This window comes from Phyllostomus discolor, chromosome 7 (assembly GCF_004126475.2).
Source record: "Phyllostomus discolor isolate MPI-MPIP mPhyDis1 chromosome 7, mPhyDis1.pri.v3, whole genome shotgun sequence".
NCBI classification, from domain to species: Eukaryota; Metazoa; Chordata; class Mammalia; order Chiroptera; family Phyllostomidae; genus Phyllostomus; species Phyllostomus discolor.
This window is the reverse complement of record NC_040909.2, coordinates 9,051,499-9,072,446: the sequence shown is the minus strand read 5'-3', so window position 1 is coordinate 9,072,446 and position 20,948 is coordinate 9,051,499. Positions and strand designations below refer to the sequence as shown.

General features: G+C 44.8%; 1 protein-coding gene across 1 annotated transcript in view; it reads right to left on the bottom strand.

Moving 5' to 3' along the window:
* The window catches only part of ULK4 (unc-51 like kinase 4), a 317,975-nt gene extending 297,415 nt beyond the window's left edge, over nt 1–20,560 (bottom strand). Inside the window, 12 exon segments of the mRNA XM_036030480.1 lie at nt 48–144; nt 1,059–1,128; nt 1,289–1,404; nt 3,715–3,807; nt 6,149–6,224; nt 8,344–8,427; nt 8,961–9,062; nt 11,188–11,350; nt 14,365–14,504; nt 16,034–16,133; nt 16,801–16,994; nt 20,366–20,560. Coding sequence (XP_035886373.1) covers nt 48–144; nt 1,059–1,128; nt 1,289–1,404; nt 3,715–3,807; nt 6,149–6,224; nt 8,344–8,427; nt 8,961–9,062; nt 11,188–11,350; nt 14,365–14,504; nt 16,034–16,133; nt 16,801–16,938 — 1,179 coding nt within the window. The 5' untranslated portion in view covers nt 16,939–16,994; nt 20,366–20,560.
* Between the last annotated feature and the right edge of the window lie 388 nt (nt 20,561–20,948).

The following is a 20,948-nucleotide window of genomic DNA, read 5'->3' as shown; positions in this document are numbered from 1 at the left end:
CTGAATCTCTGTACTCATGTAAAAAAAAAAATGTCGTCTCGGTTCACCTTGGTCAGAGGAGAAGCCTTCTGCGGCGACAGCTGCGTCGCATCCTCGCCGGGACGCAGCCCCACTGCCGTGCTGGTTCTGGGCGTAGGACGCGAACTGAAAAGTACAGACCAGCCCGCATTAGTCAGGTGTAAACCTCATCCTCCTTCACCGTGGTCTGGGAAACATAAAAACACGTCCCGTGAAAAATGGGAGAATGGGGTCATTCTACATGATCTCATTATATATAAAAAAAAAATTTAAACTTTGTGTTTACATGACACTGTTATTTTTATAGCTGTTTTTAAAGTAATTTCCTGGTTAGTTTATTGTTTCTTTTGTTTACAGCATCTATGCTCCACTCGGTATTTTCTGTTTTTACTAAAAACCTTAAAACATTGGTTTTATTATTTTTGTAAGCGTCTGCTGGTTTTAAAGCGGATTAACATAATAAAACAGATCGGATATTCTATAAAAGATAAATAACTCTCACAATTTTATTTCAGAAAGTGTTTGCTCTGGAAAGTTATCTTGGTAGCTACTGAGTGACCAGCTGTGTAAAACCGCATCTCTCTTTAGTGGTCCCTCCTACACTCACCAACGACTGCGGTACTCTCCATGGGGGCTGCTCCATTACGCCGGGGTCCCTGATTTTGAGCTTTTCACATGTTAAGAAATTCAATCAGCTCACTACAGTCTTCCGTAGTGAATTCCTTCAAATTCCCCAATATCAGCATTCTCACCTCTCTTTCATTTGTCCGTATATTCGTTCATTAAACAAATACTCAGCATACCAGGCCTGACAGTGCGTGTGCAGTTGTTTTTTTTTTTTTTTAAATACTTGAATTGTACCCAACTGGCGTAGCTCAGTGGATTGAGCGCGGGCTGCGAACCAAAGTGTTGCAGGTTCGATTCCCAGTCAGGGTACATACCTGGGTTGCAGGCCACGGCCCCCAGCAACCGCACATTGATGTTTCTCTCTCTCTCTATCTCCCTCCCTTCCCTCTCTAAAAATCAGACGTTTTACGAACCTGAGAAGAAACATGGACTCATTCCGTTGACCCCCAAGAGTGTTCTTCGGCCGCAGCTCGGCTGGGTTTTCTGTGGCAGGAAGGGAGAGGGGTGTCTGTAAAGGAACTAAAGTATCAGGAGCTGCGCGCCCGTGCAGACAGGGACGTAAAGAGGGAGACAGCACAAGCGTGGAAGGAGCCCTCGGACACAGCGCTCCAAGCGGCACGCATGTGCTCAGATGCCAGCCCACCTAGTCTCAAGGAGTGACGCAGTCGCTGGCCGCTCCTCTCCCCCTGGGCTTGTCCGCTCGGAGGGCTCTTCAGAAGCTCCTTGGGATCCGGTGACCCAGGGCACTCCATCGGGTTTCTGCCGTTCGACAGGAGAAAGTCAACACAGTCAAACTCACTTCTGAGCTTTCTGCATAGTTATGTGTGTATAGAACAAGAGACTGGAAACCATCATTAAATTACACGTGACATCTGGCATAGCCACGGAGTTAGAAAAGTTAACAGTTTTCACTGAGTAGTGAAAATAAGCGTACCATAAGCAAGGCATTGTACGAAGAAGTCTATATGCCTTATCCCCGGAAAATAAATAGCAGCAGGCAGACTGGGGAAGTAAACCAGAACTCGAAGTGCCAGTCACCCAGCAGGGAGTTTCCCTTCCAGTGAGTCCTACAGTGAGCTTTCCCCTCCAGTGCGTGTCCCCCTCCGGTGCTGCCCAGCCCGGGCTCAATGGCAGCGAGTGCAGAGAAGTCCGGGGAGACGCCCTCTATTTCTGTTCCAAGGAACAGGAAGGAGCCCCCTTGGGTCAGAGCAGGGGAAGTCCCCCAGGTTTTGCTTCTCTTTTTTCGTGTGGTCCTGCCCCAGCTTCCAGGTAATCCTGCAGCCACTGGCTGGGACCAGCAGCAGCTTCTGGTCCTGCAGCCGCTGGTTGGGACCAGCAGCAGCTTCTGGCCGGTGCCTGACACTCGGAGGAAGGGGCATCCTCTTCTCTGAGCAAAAAAGCTATGGTCCCAGGAACATGAAGCAAACGCCCGTCGCTTTGCTCTCTTTATTTACTTCTCTTTATTGTCCTCCAGCTGCTGGCCACAAACACAGCCGGCCAGACATAAGAAGCAGAAAACACAGTGACTAAGTGAGGTTTACTGTGGGAATGCAAGGCTGGCTCGATCTTTGAAATCCAGTTTATGAGAGCGTCCATAATGAGAGTCTACATGAGAAACACCCCATGAGCATATCTACCAGCGAATGTATAAAGACATCTGATCGAATTCAACAGCCTTTCAAACTGAAAAGGGACGGCTACAGAAACCTCCAGCTCAGCGTCCTTGATGGGGAAAGGCGCTTTCGTCCTGCAAAGAGACCAGGCCAGGATGTGCGTTTCCTCACTCTTGATTCAGTATCTTGCTGAAAAAAAAATCCTATCGAGGGCAATGCGGCAGGGAAAGGAAGCAAAAGGCCCAGAAATTACAAGGAAGAGGGCGGACTGGGCTCAGAGGGGTTCCGTGACTTGCTGACACCGTGGACGAGAGCCCAGCTTCTGGCAGGACCCAGTACTGCATGACGGCGAGAGCACAGCTGAAGCCCGCCGGCTCAGAGAAACTCCCGTTCGGGAGAGACTTTAAATAGAATTCAGCCTTCTCTACCTAACACGCTGAATTTGCCCACATTAAAATTAAGAACCAGACAACCATGTGAGTTGAGGGAGGAAAAAATCAATGCATAGGACTTTACCTCTACACATTCAACTACTTCTCACCTGTTCTTTTCGAAATGCCATCACGCTGTAAGTGGCCTGGGCTAAGAAGATTTTTACAATAAAGTACATTAGTCAGGATGAGCTAGGCTATGCTGCAGTGACATCCAACCCCTCAAACGCTGGTAGCTGAGAATCTCCTAACTTTATGTCTTACTCACGCACACAGCCATGAAGGCTGGTGGGGAAGCCGTGTCCTCGTGGTCACTAAAGACCCACCCAGCCCGACAGCAACTCCGTAATGACACGTGCTTCCCAATTACTTCACCGGGAGAAGTGCGGCAACTGATACGTGGGCTCTTAGAGGTCCTGTCCAGAAATAACGCCTATCGCTTCTGCCCCCATTCTATTGGCCAATGCAAGTCACATGACCACACACGTAACTGAAAGGGGGGAAAGGAGGTCCTACCATGTGCTTGCAAGGCGGGAAGCCACTTTCGGTGGGTAAAGAACTACTGACCGCCATCCTAAATCACTGGCTGGAGCATAAACAACTACTGGGAAAAGCGGCAGAATGAAGAACACAGAAATGTCATGACTGAACTCGCCCTGACCTATGGGGCTCCGCTGATTGGGCTTCGTCCTGCAAAGCGAAAGGTCGCGGCTTTTTGATTCCTTCCCAGTCAGGGCACGGGCCTGTATTACAGGTTCGGTCCCCAGTCAGGATGCATACAGAGGCGATCAATGGGATGCTTCTCCCCCTTTCTTTCTCCCTCCCTTCCCTTCCCTCTACAAACAAATAAAATCATTAAGATAAAAATGCCATGACTAAATTCTTTCAACAGCCCTTAAGCAAATGCTTGATTTTTCTTTTATGAAAGCATAGAAATTCCTGTCACTGACACTGCATTATTGGAATAGCAATGGGTGTGAGTATTTCCTAACCATGCCCCACACACCAAGATAAGCTAGTCCTACCTGATGCCGGAATCCTCGGCGCCTGAGTCCTGATCTTTTCTGGTAAACGCATCCTTCCAAAATGAGTGTTGCAGTAGACCCGCCCAAGTTAATCTGTACAAGGCATAAATGTTAAAATTCTACGTTAACACGATTTTACTGTGGAGAATTCCCCAGACATGTCCCAATTCTATGAATCAAACTTCATAATTTATAACCTGCTTCATAAAAGTGGACCTCTTGAGATTTTTTTCATAGTTTACTCTTTCATTTCAGTATGTAATTAACCTCTTGAAACAGCGACAAGTAATCCAGAAACCTTAACTGGAACAGAATGAGCCCGACCACTAAGTGTTAGAGGTCTTGGGATTCCTGTTCCATGAAGTCTGATTTATAAAAAAAACATTTCGGGCTCTCAAAACAGTCAGTTAGGAAATCTATAAATAATTTAAAATTTTAAAGTAAACAGATCACATATTCTCAACCTACAATCCTGTCACCTTTTCTGTTCCCAGACAGGCTAGGTTATCCTAGGGTACCTCACCTGTTTTAGACGTTCCATTTTTGGAACTTCACTTTTGGAACTTCATTCAGACATAAACGAGAATATCCACTTCGTGACTCCACACAGCCACACCTCTGTTCGGGTGTCCGGATCCTACCCAGCTAGTTCACCCACACGGAAAGGACCTTCAGCTCTATCTAAAGCCCAGACTCACTTTCAAACATTAAGTGTCACTACTAATAGATGACTATACCTCTAGGTATACTCATCAGACTCAGAAAGGTCAAGGCTGATTAAAATTTAAAAACAAAAAATGGAAATAATTTGCATTTGGTAACTTACTCAAAATTTCTGTACTGATCAGAATTATAACACCATTGATAAACAGAAAGAATCTGTGACCACATATAATATCCCTTTTACACAGGGCTCTTAAAATTCACTAATGGAGAAATAAAGTTGCCAATAAACAGAATTCCTTTTTCATCCATTAGATGGGCAGAAATGTCGAGGACCAACGGAGCCCATGGCGGGTGACGGCGGTAGGGAGAGAGCTCACCAACGCTACTGGGAATGCAAACCGTTCCCGGAACGCAGCGAACGTACCAGCTCTTTAATATTCTCAGCCTCAGGCCAGCAACCCACTCTAAGAAATTTATCCAAAAGAGAAAACTGCCCAAATGAACAGCAACAAAAGTATCCCAAAGGACATTTACTACAGCAGTGTGCATGATGTTCTAAAACAAGACACACTCTAAATGCTTATTGTTATCATAGGTTATTGCTTGTACCTGCTGCAGCCATTCAAAATGACTAAGCAGATACAGAGAGAGAAGAAAGTAGGTTATGAAGTGGTCTCATTTATGCAAAAAAAAGCATATAATATAGATATAAATATGTGGAATTGTAGAGATATATCATCGTAAATAAAGTATATTTATATTCTATCAAAAGATGTCTGGAAGATTACCCACCAAAATATCACTAATCCTAAAAGCACTCTATTATAAGCATAGGAGGTTTGTCCTAGAACTTATACAAGAACCAGCATTTTGCCCTGGCTGGTGTGGCTCAGTGAATTGAGCACCAGCTTGCAATTCAAAGGGGCACAGGATCCATTCCCACTCAGGACACATGCCTAGGTTGTGGGCCAGGTCTCCAGCAGGGGGCGAGTGAGAGGCAACCACACACTGATGTTTCTCTCCCTCTCTTTCTCCCACCCTTCCTCCCTGTCTAAAAATAAATAAATAAAACTTTAAAAAGAAAAAAAAAGTAGCAGTACCTCATTTCCTCCTGCAAGTCCTCCCTCACATTTCATGAAGCTAGAGAATGGAGTATTTCATACGCTATACCGAATATACTCATCATTTTACACCCTGAAGCAGAGACCCCAATACTTGTTTAACACTCCCTCCCCTTCCCCCAGTGACCTGGTGGCAGAACCAGAACTAGAAGCCAGCTGCTCTCGATTCCCAGGGAGACCCCCTCCCCGTGCACATGCCCCCCCCCCACATGCCCCAACACGGAAAAGTCACACGGCGCCTGCTGTCCTGATGGGAGCATCGTAATGCACATCGCACACTGAAATACCACTCGGCGTCATCGCCATGACGACCTGGGCAGGACCACCCCTGGCCCAAGGGTCTAAGGCAGGTGCAGCCCGAAACCTACAATGACAACAACTGCGGGGCTTGGACTCCGGAGTCAAAAGAAAACCCATCCAGCTACTGGGCAACTACTGAATGCATTGAAAGAGAAAGTGACTTAAAATTCCTCATGCGTGAAAACACCTGCAAAGAGAAAACGCCCAGTGTAAACTCAGATTTTCTTTTTTAAAAAAGTAATTTGAACACCTCCTTATATATTAAGAACAGTACTGTTTCAGAAGCACATCAAAGGAAAAAAAAGGATTCTGCTATTCATTCATATTAAAATATCATCCACACATACCTTTTCTGAGGATCTTTTTGAAGTAAACCATCAAGCAAATTAATAAAATCCGAAGAAGCTTTAGGAAGAGAAGAATCTGTATACAAATTAATTCCCAAAAAGGGAGGGAAAAGGAGATAAGAAGATTAATACACACCCTACATCAACATTTAAAGTCACAGTATGTTAAGCACATAAATTATTTTAAAGAGAACACTGAATCTATCAATAACAATTAAGCTTTCATTTAAATGGGGGGGGGAGAGAGGCAGAAAATATTGCTTAAATTTTTTTAAAGACATTTTTTGCTAGCTCTGGCTGGGTGGCTCAGTTGGTTAGAGCATTATCCCAGAAACCAAAAAGTTGTAGGTTTGATCCCCAGTCAGAGCACATACCTAGGTTGGGGGTTTGATCCCTGGTCAGGGCACATATGGGAGGCAACCAATCAATGTTTATCTCTCACACTGATGCTCCTTCTCTCTCTCTCTTTCTCTCCCTCCCCTTCCTCTCTCTCTCTCTATAACATCAATTTTTTAAAAAAGCATGTTTTCCTAGACTACAAAAAACATGAATCTCAACAAACTAAATTTTGACTAACCCCTAAAAATGACTTCACTGAATAATCCCAGTAAGGATTACCAGTCTGACAAACTCATACCCTTGTCTCCAACTCTTAGTTATGCCTCATTTTCTGGGGCATGATTAATTTGACCAACTTTGCTTTATAATATACGATGACTGGAATACTTGCAGTCGCTCTTCATTTTCATCAGGAAAATAATAAGCATCACAGTATTACGATATTGTTCAATTGTCTAAACCTCCAAGTTTTGCCTTTTTGAACTAGACAAATATACGAGTATGCACCATGACCAAATGGTCAGCCGTGGTTAAAAGAAGGGGCATGAAGATGATGGCTGACGACATCGCCACGCACCCCTGAGGCAAAGCTGTCGAAACGCCTGGCACCGTCGGGCACTCTGGCCACAGTCTGACCGAGGACCGTGCCACAAGCAGGCATGGCCGCCAGTGGCATCTCGACTGGATCTACGGCACCTTCATTTTCAGATTTCTTCCCTGCACGAAAACCTTTAACTTATAGGAGAAAATAATAATCAATACTGTATGAAAAAGTCATCCATATAAGTAGCAATGACTGACTTTTACAAAAACTAAGACAAAGCTAGTGTTAAAAATAAATGCAGTGTTTTGTTTTAAGAAACACAGACTATTTTCAAACTATCCAGAGTCTTATTTTATCACCTAGGGGGATTCTTGAAATATTGAAAATATTCTGTATTCCTATTTTCTCCATTAATTAATCCTGAAGGCTTTTTTTCTTTTAAAAATTGCCAACATCTTTTGTAAAGTCCTGTTTTTGTGTCTTAAGATTCACTTTTTTTGTGGTGTACAGCAAATGGCTTTATTATGTCTGTGCTGTATTTTGGTTTTTTTCCCTTAAAATGGAAAGTGGTAGTGGTAGATGGATATACTAATCACAATTTTATGATTAAAATGTCAACACTTACAATACTACAATTATATCTCCTTTAAAAGACTTCAGAAACTGGTCAAGGTAGCATTCTGATTCATGGAGATAAGGGCTGCAAAGGCCTGATTTGTTACTATTCAAACACTAACTAGAAACAACTAGTTAGTTATTTCACAAAGGATATGAGTCCAAACTAAGTAAATGGTACAAGCACAAAAAATAATTAAGAGGTTGAGTTTTCTAAATCTTTAAACCAGTCATCTCTTGTTATAGGAGCACAAAATAATGTGTTTTCAAATGGGGGAAACCATTGTACTTTTTTCTTTTTAATTGGCAAAGGGAAAGCTAACATTCCTAAAAATATCAATTGGGACTATGTTTTTTTTAAGATTTTTTTCAAAATCTTAAAATTTTTTTTCTCCTCTAGAGAGAGGAAAGGAGAAAGAAAGGAGGAAAAGCATCAATGGGTGATTGCCTCTCCAGCGCCCCACACTGGGGTCCTGGCCCTCAACCCAGGCATGTGCCCTAACCTGGAATCGAACCACTGACACCCTGGTTCGCAGGCCGGAACTCAGTCCGCTGAGCCACACCAGCCAGGGCCAACTGGGACTATTCATAAAATATATATTGGGGAGATTATGAATCAATAAAAATAGACAATTAAAGTACACCTTTTAGTCAGTGTAAAGTATAAAATTAACTGCACTTACAGTAAAAATCCTACCTTTTGGAATAGGTGGCAAAGGATCTTCATAAAAAATCTTTTCAATTAATTCTGAAGCTCTTTCTGAGAAAAATGGAGGTTTTCCTGAAATTACATGAAAACCTGTCAATCACACAAGTTTGCCATCACCAATAATTCTTAATAAGTCCCAACTGCAGAGAGGTCGGGACCACACAACTGACAAATGTCTATACAGCGACAACCAATTATTGAATGTCTCGTGTATACCAGGCACGCTGCATAGTTTTATATTTCTAACATTCAAAATTTGGCCCCCACATACGGATACACAAATTCACACACAGACCACTACCTTGATCCAGGGTTCACGTGGGCTGCTGGACACGTGTGAATCATTCAGTCCCAGGCACCTGTACAGGGATTTCTACTCCTAATCGCGGCTTTTTAATAGTTAGGAAAATGTCCACATTCCAGGTGATTATCACAAAAAATAGGAATGTGCACGTGCCTGGACCACAAACAATCCAGCCAAAATCAGGACAGAGATTTAGAAGAGCCAGCTTTTTCACACCTTGTAGGTAAAATGTTTGCAAACGGCAGATTTAACCTTCGTGTTTGTCCGGCTCCGACCTTAAAATGAACCAGGGGGCAGTCACCTGCGAACATCTCATACAGCAGACAGCCCAGAGACCAGAGGTCACTGGCGACGGAGAAGTCACTGCCCTTGACGACCTCGGGTGCTGTGTATACGAGAGACCCTAAAAGTAAAGCGTAAACAAGTCTCTTAGGCATTTGTATTGTTCTCAACACAGACCTACCTGGGAGAGTCCTGGTGGGGTAAAAAATATATATATATATGGGAGGAAAGTATGCACATAAATATAACCTCAGGCATATTTCACTTTTTTTAAATGTTTTCTAATTTTAAGGTTCCACTGTATAAGGCTCTGTGAGGGTTTTATCTCAGAAAACACCTGTGGGATAAAAGGGGGCGAGCTGGCCAGACCACGGTGCAGGCTGGACCCCGAGGGCAGGAAGAGGATGGGGCTATGCCCTCAATGCATGCACCATGAGAAAGGGCCGGCAAGGCCATCGGGAACTCCCAGACCAACGTCGGCCATCTGGGCATCTCCCAGGAACGAGCCTGCCTGAGCATTCCCGCCGTGCGCAGTTGTTGGCTGGAGGCAGCCCATGGGACAGACGCCCTCAGAGCAGAGCAGCACTGGATTTCCTCCTGGAGGGGCTGGGGGCCGTGGTTCATTACGTGCCCTGTGGCTGACGCACAGTGACGGGCATTCCCACAGCCACGCCAAGAGCAGGGCAGTTGGGGGTCAGATCTGGAGACTTAAACCCTACCCAACCCACAGGCAGGAGACTCTCAACTTGAAACCCCTGCCGCTCTCTCAGTCGATCGACACCGGGCCACTCCATTCATTCATCTAACTTTCCTGGGCCTGGAGCCTGGGCATCACACACCAGCCCAACTCCCTAACTTCTCACGAGAGGAAACGGAGCCTGCTAGAAGCTACGTCATGACTCCCAAGAACACACAGAGGCAAAGGCAGGACTAGAATCCAGGTGTCCTTCTGAGAAATTCTTTGCAATATCCCCCTTTGGCACCAATGTCAGCAGATTCTCTACGGCTGTCGCCCCTGCCAGAGACCAGTGTCAACCCCACCACGACACCCGCCACTCGCACGTGTCAAAGGCAAGGTGTTTATTTCAAGTGCCTGTTCATAGCCACACTCAGACTGTAAGGCTCCAGAGAACCAGGAGTGGTTTTACTTTTATACCACGGGGACGTGAAGGTGAGTGGCCTATAACTTTGGCGACACCCGATGATCAGGACTGATGACTACGACAGTGTCCTCCATCCTTCGCCAAAGGTCCCATCACGGGGGCTATTCTTAGATTACGCGCAGACGTAGCTGAACGTCACTGCTAGAAACTCTGACTTATTTCTCCGCCACACAGCCCTCCTCCTCTTACTAAAGGGGAGTATTTCATTCTTGAAATACATCACCTTCCTTGTTTTCTATGATAAGATAAGAAATAACCATCTAAAACTTCACATTCTACTAACAAGGTCCACGATACTCATTTTCACAGAGTGCCAGTCATCCTATGGAACGACACTTGGGCATCTCAAAAGCCTTCATATTGGACATGAAACTTGAGTGTGTACGGGACGGGCCCTGAAAGTTAAATCTCTGGTGGTCATATTTATGGGGACCCCAGTTAACTGCTGCTCCCCACCCTAGTCCCTCATCCCCTCCCCCATCCCAGGCCACGTGACCACGAAGCCCACAGATGCGCCCTCTCCCCGAGAGCCCCTCCCTTCACGGTGAGTGCACTGGAGCTTCAGGGGCCCGACGTCTCGAGTACCCGCACAGGGAACTTGAGGAGGACAGCTCTTTCCTGCTTCTCTCAAAAGTTCTGCTCGACGAAACCGCACTTCACCCTCTCCCCGACGGTATAGCTAACACCCCAGGCCCCAGCTCCCTGTCAAGACCACCTCCCAAGGGGGCACCCCTAAAAATTTTCCTTAATTGCAAATATCGGCTGCTCCACATTGAGCAGACAACTACTGAGTCATGCATGTGGGCCAGGCGCTGTTCTGAGAGCTGATGGGGCCGCAACAGTGAGACAGAGCGCCCGCTCCTTAGGCTCCAAGGCGAGGTCGGGGCCAGGTGGAGCCCAGGGCCAGACACAGACTGTCCGGGTTCCCCACGCCCAGCACGGTACAAGGTCCACACGGGAAACTTGAGGCCATCGGCGAAGCTAGCCCTGGGCCCAGACCTCCCCTGGTCACTATGATGATCCACACATCACTTGACTCGCAAAATCAACGGCCCACAAGTAGAGCTATGACACCCCACGTACCTTTGACTCTACTTTTCATGCTTTTCTTCAGAGTGTTTTCGCCACTATCACCTCCGCCTTCTTCGGCTGCCATCAAAGCAAAGAACTCTTCCAAATTTTCACCGTCCACTTTAGCCAGGCAGAAATTACTGAACTTCAGTGTGCCGGGCCCTTCCAAGAGAATCTGCGCAGGTTGAAAAACAAACACGTTCAGGACCCGATCCACTCTGCTCTCGCCTTGGTGCCTCTCATAACCTCACGAAAGCACTTGGAGCAGTGGGGCTCTTGCTCCGTCCCGACTCACAAAATCCAACGCTTAAATTTTTTCATAAGAAGAATCTCTAGAAAAATAAGTCTGACATTTTAGTAAGAATAAGTCAAATATGAAATAGTGCATTCTCAGACACATATAATACAAACATCACACAACCACAGAGGGGAGACCTCAGGCCTTTATGAACAGTGTACATGGAACAATCCACTCTCCCTAATCCTCACCGACAGCTGAAGCAAGACTTGAAAACCCACCTGCCAGAGGTATCATTGACACAACATACAGTTAGAATTCGGGTTTGGTAGTCAGAGGTCTAAATTTGAGCCGCAGGCCTACCACTTACAGGCGATCTGGCCCGGAGAACTTACTTAACTTTTCTGAAGCTCAGTCTCTTCACTTAGAAAATGAAATAAATCATACGTTAACTCTTTGGACTGTTGTGAGGATTAGCTAAGCTTATACACGCAAAGGGCTTTGAACAGTGATTGGTGTGTGCTAAGCGCTCGAGTCTGCTAATATAACTTGTAATGAGAAGTTATCTGTTGATTGCTGAAACCATGCCAGGAACCAATGTGCTATTACTTTTAGTTTTTTTCTCCAGGGTCATTAAAAATATTTACGGGAAGTCGCAACGAGCCAGCTGGCTTTTTGTTTGTAAAAGCAAAGCAAAGTTGGCCTTTAACCTCTAATCACAAACAGGAGGGATGTCTGTTAAAAGTCCCTGTGACTTTTAAACAGTTTTGAGCACCAGGATCCCCGAAAGACGTGCTGAGAAAAACTACCAGTCCCCACCACCCCCCTCCCCAGGATTTCTGAGTCAGCGGGTCAGGGGTGGGCCCAAGAACCTGCCCTGCCTGTGAGCCCCAGGCAACACTAACGCTGCTGGTCAGGGGAACACCTTTAAGAACCAGTGGGAGGAGTCAGCAATTGTTTTTTTGAAGTTAATAAATCTTTCCGATTTGGCAAGCCGTAGGGCCTTGTCCTGAGGACACAGCCCTGCAGCAACCAACAACACATAAACGAGAGGGTGTGGCCGTGTTCCAATGAACTTCATCGCCAGGACTGGGCAACCTGCCTGAACCCGGCCAGCCCCAGCTCTAGAATAAAAGTTACGCCGCACATCGGCCTGGATTTCCCAGGTTACAACGGCTGGTACCAGACTCACACAATAGCTCCCACACGGCAGGTGCTCGGCACGCCAGAGCCTCCAGGCCAGACCCAGGCCAGTGCCCATGCCTGCATGGGCAGGAACTAGGAGTGGTGTGGGTGTTTCTAAGTAGTTGAAAAAATGAAGCATGAACATATTTCTCAACATGTGAAAATTATATGCAATTCAGGCCGTAGCTGGTGTGGTTCAGTGTATTAAGCACCGGCCTGCACACCCAAGGATCACCGGTGGATTCCCAGTCGGGGCACGTGCCTGGGTTGCGGGCCAGGTCCCCAGTAGGAGGCGTACAAGAGGTAACCACACATTCATGTTTCCCTCTCTCCCTTCCCCTGTGCCTAAAAATAAAGAAAATTATATGAAATTCAAATTTCAATGTCCATGAAATAAAGCTTTATTGAAACAAACCACACCTATCATTTATACCCCACCTATGGCTGCTTCCAGGCCTGAACACCCACAAGTAAGTGACTGCTGACTTCCAGCAAGTATGGGAGTGCTTCAAATAAAAATTCTAGTGTCCCAGGTTCGATTCCCAGCCAGGGTACACGCCTGGGTTACACGCCTGGGTTACAGGCCATAACCCCCAGCAACCGCACATTGATGTTTCTCTCTCTCTCTCTCATTCTCTCTCTCTCTCTCCCTCTCTCTCTCTCTCCCCCCCTCCCTTCCATCTCTAAAAATAAATAAATAAACTCTTTAAAAAAATTAGTTTAAAAAAAATTCTTATTTATTGCGAGGAGTTTTTGTGGAGATTTTTAGGTGTAATTATGTTCTTACACAGATGTCTTGTAATGATGTTGAACAAGAAAAAACTCAACTTTTCACTTCCTTGTGTGCACACTCACAAAGGCAAAGGAGCGACTTGGGCCAGTAATCGACACAGTCCCCAAGAGTACGTCCTTACAGAGACGGTAACTGAGTCCACTGATCGCACACCAGGAAGTGCCCCAGCAGCTTCTCCTAAATGTGACCTGTAACCCTGCCAGTCGCCCAGAGACAAGGCTGCAGGCACAGGGAGAAAGGAGGAGGGGACCTCGCCCAGCGCACATGGCAGCTGAAGGTCAGTGCCAACTGTAAGGAAGAACTAAGCGGCTCTCGGGACAGCTACACCGCAGCACACTTCGTCACGGAGAATTATATTAGCAATATATATGTGCGATCCCTAATATCAGGAACCAACCATAAATAGCCAAAAACGCTATTATCAAACTAAAATAATGGCTCATAATTGTGTACTGTAAGAATGAGGAGGCCGGCCACCAAACAGTGCGGCCCAGTGGGCAGGGCATCGTCCCGTGAAGTGAAAGTCACCGGTTTGATGGCCTCAGGCCTGGGTTGCAGGTTCAGTCCCCGGTCGGGGGCCTGTATGAGAGGCCACCGATGGATGTTTCTCTGTCACCTCACTGTTCCCTCCCTCTCCCTCTCCCCGCCTTCCCCTCTCTCTAAACGTAAATAAATAAAATCTTTACAAAAGAATAAAGAAGAGACTTTTTTACAGATCCGCGCACCTCATCATTTGCAATACACTCCCGCGGCGGCAATCATTCAGAGCTCTGGCACAAGGGGAACTGCATTCCAGGGCAGCTTCAGTGGGCAGCTCCGCGGGGAGCTAAAACGCAGTTTCCTTTTATTTTAAAAAAAGCGTTAACTTAAAATTTCACAATGTTCTATACCTGAAATTGTATCAGAAAATGAAAAGGCCGGTGAGCAAGCGCCGCAGAGCAAGGCAGAAGCAGCCGGGACATCTAAGCCTCACCTTCGCAGGAGAAAGGTCACAGAAGAGGATGCCAAGCCGATGGAGGTGGTGCAGCCCCGTGATCAGGTCCACCCCAAATCCCCTCACGACTTCTTCCGGGAGGTTTTCGTCTTGAGCGATAACCGTTTCCAAGGAGCCACCTGCAAGTGTGATCACATCGCCCGCTGTCACCCCCCTGACATCGCACCACGCCTCTGGGAGGCTCCGCGCTGGGAGACTCTGAGCATGAAAACAAGATCAGACCCGGGGCACCTGGACAGCCTCGCAGGGGAAACACTTCCCAATGAGCACAGCCCACACACGCCCCACCAACGAGCTGCGTCCATGCGCCAGGGTCGGCTCAGCCCGGAGGGCTGGTCAGGAAGAGAATGGGAGGGGTAAAGGGTTTCTCCCTCCAGATCTCTCAGGAGACAGACAGCTGCAAAAACCTGTGGTAACCACTAACCTGGACGGTGCGTTTAAACTGCATTCTGCAAAGTAGAGTCACTTTCACTCCCGTGTGAAGTCAGGCCACATTCTGCAAAGCACTGACTGCACAGAGGGGCCTTTCCTTGACTGTGAGAAAATCACACCCTCGGTGCGCACCACGGATGGAGGAATGCGCCAAAGGCAGGCACGGGGGAACTACCATCTCCACCCCCTTCCAAGGGCCCAGTCCCATCGCTACCATCCGAGTGCCAGAAACAAGCTTTTGTTAAGGGTCAAGACTAAAACAAGCGCCAGGTTCAGAGAAAGTGACGTCTTAGCTGGCACCTGGAAGTTCAATCAGAATCACTGTGACAAAGGTAGGTGCTTGTTCCGTTTTGGTGGGTGAGGAAGCACTGCAAACACAGGCATAAACTAAAGTCAGGTGACTGCACTGGTCGGGGGTCAGAAACCACAGCGGAAGCAAAGAGTCACCCCGAGAGAGTCCTCTGACAACCTCCACGGTGCGCCCATCCGGGGACGCAACGAGGCCACAGAACGGACTGACTCGGAAAAATGAAACACATGGAAAATTATTCTCTGATTCGGTCTCACGAATTCTAAGTGGCAGTAGGCAAGGCTCATAAAACTACAAATAATTGCAATGTATCTTAATATTTGATTCTTTATTTTCCTCAAAGTATATACAGATGTATACTAACCTTGGTACTGGTTACATTTTTTTTCTCTAAAGACACTGAAACTAAAAGCCAGGTAACACCTCTGTATTTAGTCACCTTTCTCCCTGTGTGCAGTCCTGGAAAGTCATACCAAGCAAGGGCTGTGACATGTTATCTTTAATCATTCCTGAGTGGTAGCATTTGCTGATTCATCGTCACACTTTTCCACATTGCTTAAGCTTTTATAAAGAGCAAGTATTCTGTTCTCAAAAAATCCCTGTGTAAACTAGTAACCTAATTAGTAGCTAGTTGACCTACAATACGAACAGGTTGTTTGATAAATTACCACTAAAAAAAGTTTCTAAAATTTAATGTAGATGGTTAGGAATATTTTATACCAAAGTAAGTTAACCCCAAATTGAATTTTACATAAATATTTTTCTTACCCTACATCTTAGCTCGTTACCCTTCCCTAACGTCCATCGAACAACAGATTTTCAAGTTAACGTAGCCAGTAGTACCGACACTTATATTTGCAAACGAAGAAGAAAGGGAGGTAACAGAACATACACGGCGTGGCTCACCTGTGCACAGTTCCACGACGAGCCAGAGATGGTTGCTGGTTTCATACCATTCGTGAAAAGTTACAATGTTCTGGTGTTTAATTTCATGGGTGAGGCGCACCTATAAAAACACACCACATTCACACCAAAAAATAATTTTTTTAAACCTTTGCATCTGTTAAAAAACACCTAAATACACAACTGGGGAATGGGTAAAAGTAATTGAATTCATTTGGTGGAATTCTTTGTGGATGTCAAAATGATGGTTATAAAGGCTAGTTGCATGGAAAAAATGCTAATTTAGCATATTATCTTACATACGACTTTTTAAAAACTTGTGCAATTTAGTTTTGTGTATTTGGGTAAATATACTATTGCAAAAGAAGTAGTATTCATAGGAAAATGGCTGAAAGGTATTCATCAAAAAAGCTACTGTAATGAGCAGAATTACTGTTTTTTTATTCTTTCTACTTCTCTTTTTCTATTTTCTATATTAAATACACACTACTTTGATAATCAACCTTTAGTAAGGTAAAACAACCTAAATGCTCAATAATACAATAATAGTTAAGTAAGTTGTGTATCAACTTATAAAACATTAGGCCAACACTAAAATGTTTGTTTAATTTTATACCAACATGGAAATGAGTGTTATAATATTCACTGAAAAAGGCAAGAAACAAAATTATATGATATCATAAGACAATTATTTTTTAAAATTTATTTTTTTAAACTATTTTTTAAAAACGCTGTCCTCTACCAGAGGGAGAAAAACACACTTGACTTACCCAGTTGGTTATTTCAGGCCTTTTGCACTTATCGGTGCAAAGAATAGCTACAAAATTGATGGTTCCCTTCCGGCGCCCCTTGTAGACGGTGGTCTTGCTCCCTCTGCCAATCTCCTCGTACAGAATGAAGTTTTCCATCTCCGGGCCACCTTCTCACACTGGGTAACACGACAGCCTGAGAGCATCTCCAGCTCCTAAAATATACACAAAAATGGCACGCATAAATGCAAGTTAGTTGAATGATCAATTAGCCCAGGATATGTAATATATAAATACATACAATAATTCTATAATTTCATGGAATTCACCTACAAGTATTAGATACCAGTGTGAAGAAATACTTCCCAAACCAATGTTTAACTTCCTAAAGATGTCAACAAAAAATAATGCAGATGACAGCTGCTTCCAATACATGTAACAAAATCAGGTAATGAATGCAATTTCAGCTGATGTATCTTGACGCCTTTGTTACAATGGAAAGCACATTGTGTCAAGATCTGTATAAAGAGTGGGACAATATATGCTCCATTAAACCTCAAATTATGAGAAGCAAATGAAACTATGTAAAAATACTTTTATAAACAAATAGAGAAGGATGATACTATTTCCATCTAATCCACAGAAATTGTGCGCAGGTATCATTCAAAGTCAGAGGTCAGCAAACCCAACTGGTTCCTGGGCCAAATTCAGCCTGTTGCCTGTGTTTGTAAATAAACTCTAATTGGAACATAGCCACGCCCACTGTATTTACATATCATTTAAGGCCACTTCCATGGCAGAGTTGAGCAGTTGTAAGAAACTGTACCGTCTGCTCACATGCTCTAAAATATGTACTATATGGCCCTCTACAGAAAAAGTTTGCTAACTCTGGTTTTAAATAAAGATTTTTTTTTAACCAATCACTTCATCATCTACAATATAAGCAGTTAAGAGTTCATTTTCTTGGCCAACAAAATCCCCTAATTTTTGTGAGTGAATAAGGATTTGATGTAATCTTTCATCAGACTAGATTTTCTTTATAACTGAAGTGAAATCATAAATTCAGTGTCTTAACGTATTCACAGCAATGTAATCCACGTATTTATTCAACTAAAAAATATCCTTTAAATTGGCATCTCTTTTGGAGAATTATCCATGCTAGACTATAGAAAACTTCCCAGAAATTTCCCAAGCAGTGACATATCCTCTTTAAAATCAGCTTATGTTTAAGTCAGAACCTGTAGCAACATTCCTTAGAAACAGATAATGTAAAAGAGCAGTGAATTAATAGGTATGGAGTTTCTTCGGGGGAAGATGAAAATGTTCTGGAATTAGATAATGCTGATGGTTGTACAACTTTGTGAGTATACTAAATTGAACTTTTTAAAGGGGGTGAATTTGATAGGATGTAAATTATATCTCCATTTTGTTGACACCATTGATATAACATTGTATATGTTCAAGCTATAGATCATTTTGATGCATTTATATATTGGAATATTACCACCATAGTATTAGTTAACACCTCTATCACATCACATTATCATTTCTATTTGTGGTGAGAACATTTAAGATCTAGACTCTTAGTAACTACAAAGTATATATGATTGTTGACTATAATCACTATGTTATACATTAGATCTTATTCATCTTTTGTTGTAGGCCATACAAAAACAGACCCAGCCAGATTTGGCCAGTAGGCAATAGTTTGCTGACCCCTGTCCCATTATAGGGAAGTGGTACTCTAAGAATCTAGAAATAAATTCTATGATTCCATCTTCCAATGAAATTAGAACTTACTATACTGTAAGTAGTAAAATGGAAAAATTTCAACTATAAAAATGAACAGGCTAGTAATTACATTTAGTTACTTGATTATAAACCTAGTATCTAGAGCAAATCAGAAGAAAAACAGTTGACTGACAGTGCAATTTTTTAAAATTCTAAGTAGAGCCCTGGCTGGCGTAGCTCAGTGGATTGAGCTCGGGCTGGGAACCAAAGTGTCGCAGGTTCGATTCCCAGCCAGGGCACATGCCTGGGTTGCAGGCCACAGCCCTCAGCAACCGCACATTGATGTTTCTCTCTCTCTCTCACTTTCGCCCTCCCTTCCCTCTCTAAAAATAAATAAATAAATCTTTAAAAAAAATTCTAAGTAGAAAAGATGTGGGAGAATTTTTAATTTAAATCAATGGAAAACAAAAAAGGGGCACAAATAGTATCCATTTCTTTTAATGGACAGTTTTATTAATTTCTTTTTACATTCTTCCCCTCCCTAAAACCCATTCACTAAAAAGAAACAATCCTGACCCCTGGCCCACCAAAATGCAGCCTAAACAGGAGTAATTATGTGGCAAGAGGTTAACAATACACAGTATGTAATATAACCAAAATAAGATTAAATCAACAGTGTTAAAATGGAGAAGGTATTAAACTAGAAAAAATGAGATCCTTATAAATGTTCACAAATTGGCTAAACTAGGATACACCGCTAAGGATAAAGATGCTTAGGCTTTTTATGTAAAATGAATAACGGATTCCTTGAAAACAAGATGATCTTCTCAGTTATCGTTTGAGTTTGAAATTCCATGACTTTAACATTCTTTTTGTCTCAATCCAAGGACATACCTCACCTTAGACTTTCCAATATGAAGTTTTAAGTTTGTAACCTATTAAATTGTAAAATAAAACACATACAGAGAACCCCACAAAAGCAATGTATAGTTTAATGTATAAGAGGTACCCCGTTGTGATCACCACCCAGGTCAGGAATAGCGCTTTGCTGGCCACCCCAGAAATCCCGCCTTGAGCCTGTAGTAACCACAGCCCCTCCTCCTCCCCAAAAGTAACCAACCCCTCTCCTGATTATCACAGTTAGTACTCCTTGGGTATCTTCAGACTTTTCTCACCCAAGTGTGTAATCCCAGACACAGTTTTGTCTTGCACATTTTCTAAAAGCATAGTGCATCTCTTAAAACTCTTTTAATCCACAAGTTCACCTAAGATCTCATCTGAGAAGCCAGAAGTCAGAGCAAATCACGCATACAAGCAAATGAGTCATTTAAGATCCAGGGGTAGGGCTAACATTCAATAAACTCTGATACAGACCAGGTAATAGGGGCACGTAAGTAAAGACTGAAACCCTCCCTGCAATCATTCCCAACTTCAGATCTTTAACTGCTGCACTAGCAGCATCAGCAACGCCTGGGAACTCGATAGAATTGCCAAATCTCTCCCCCCAGCCCAGACCTATTTAATCAAAAACTCTGGAATCCAGGCCCAGCAATCTGTTTTAACTCGCCCTCCCGGTGCACGCTCAACTCTGCGAACCGCAGCCTAAGTTACCCTTTCCCCAAGACCGAAAAGGCGGCAAGGCATTTCCCTAAGCACTCAACAGGTGCGCCTCCCCGCAGCACTTTACACACCGCATTCACTGCAGGCTCTCAGCTTGATCTGAGTTCGGACCGAGGGGTGGCAGGAGAGGGAAGAAGAGTGAGTGGTGGCCAGCGCCCCTCCAGACTCACAGTCTCTATCGCGCCGTCGGAAGGAGCCCCAAACCCAGATTCATGCCCTTAACACTGCCATTCACCTGGTCGCTAGTTGGGAAGATGCAACCGACCCACCAGACGGCTCCCTCTACTGCGCGGGTCTCCGACCCTACCCCCCAGGACGGGTCCACTGGTCAAAGACTGGGGACGAAGCAATGGAGCGAGGCGGGACGCGCAGAAACGGGGTAAGGCCGTGAGGGTCCAGCACCCCTCCACGTTTGGATTCGCCCGTCCCGTCTCCAGGGCAGCACGCAGAACGCCGGAAAGAGCGCCGGGCACTGACTGGCTGATCAGTTTCGGTTCCTATTGGCTGGGGCCTGGAAATGAGGCTGCTAGGGCGTCTCCCTCAACCCAAATGGCCTCGCGCCCAGCCTTAGGACGAGTCGACGACCCTGGGCAGGGGCAGAAAGTGCTGGAGGGAGGCGGGGCTCCTGGCCTCAGTTCCCATCTTGCAAGTTCAGCACCCCTCCGCGTTTGGATTTGCCCATCCCGTCTCCAGGGCAGCACACAGAACGCCGGAAGAAATACAGGGTCCTGATTGGCTGAGCGGTTCTGGTTTCTATTGGCTGGGGCCCGGAAGTAGGTGTCGGGGACCGACCGTTAGTCCTTCCTTTCTGGGCTTGG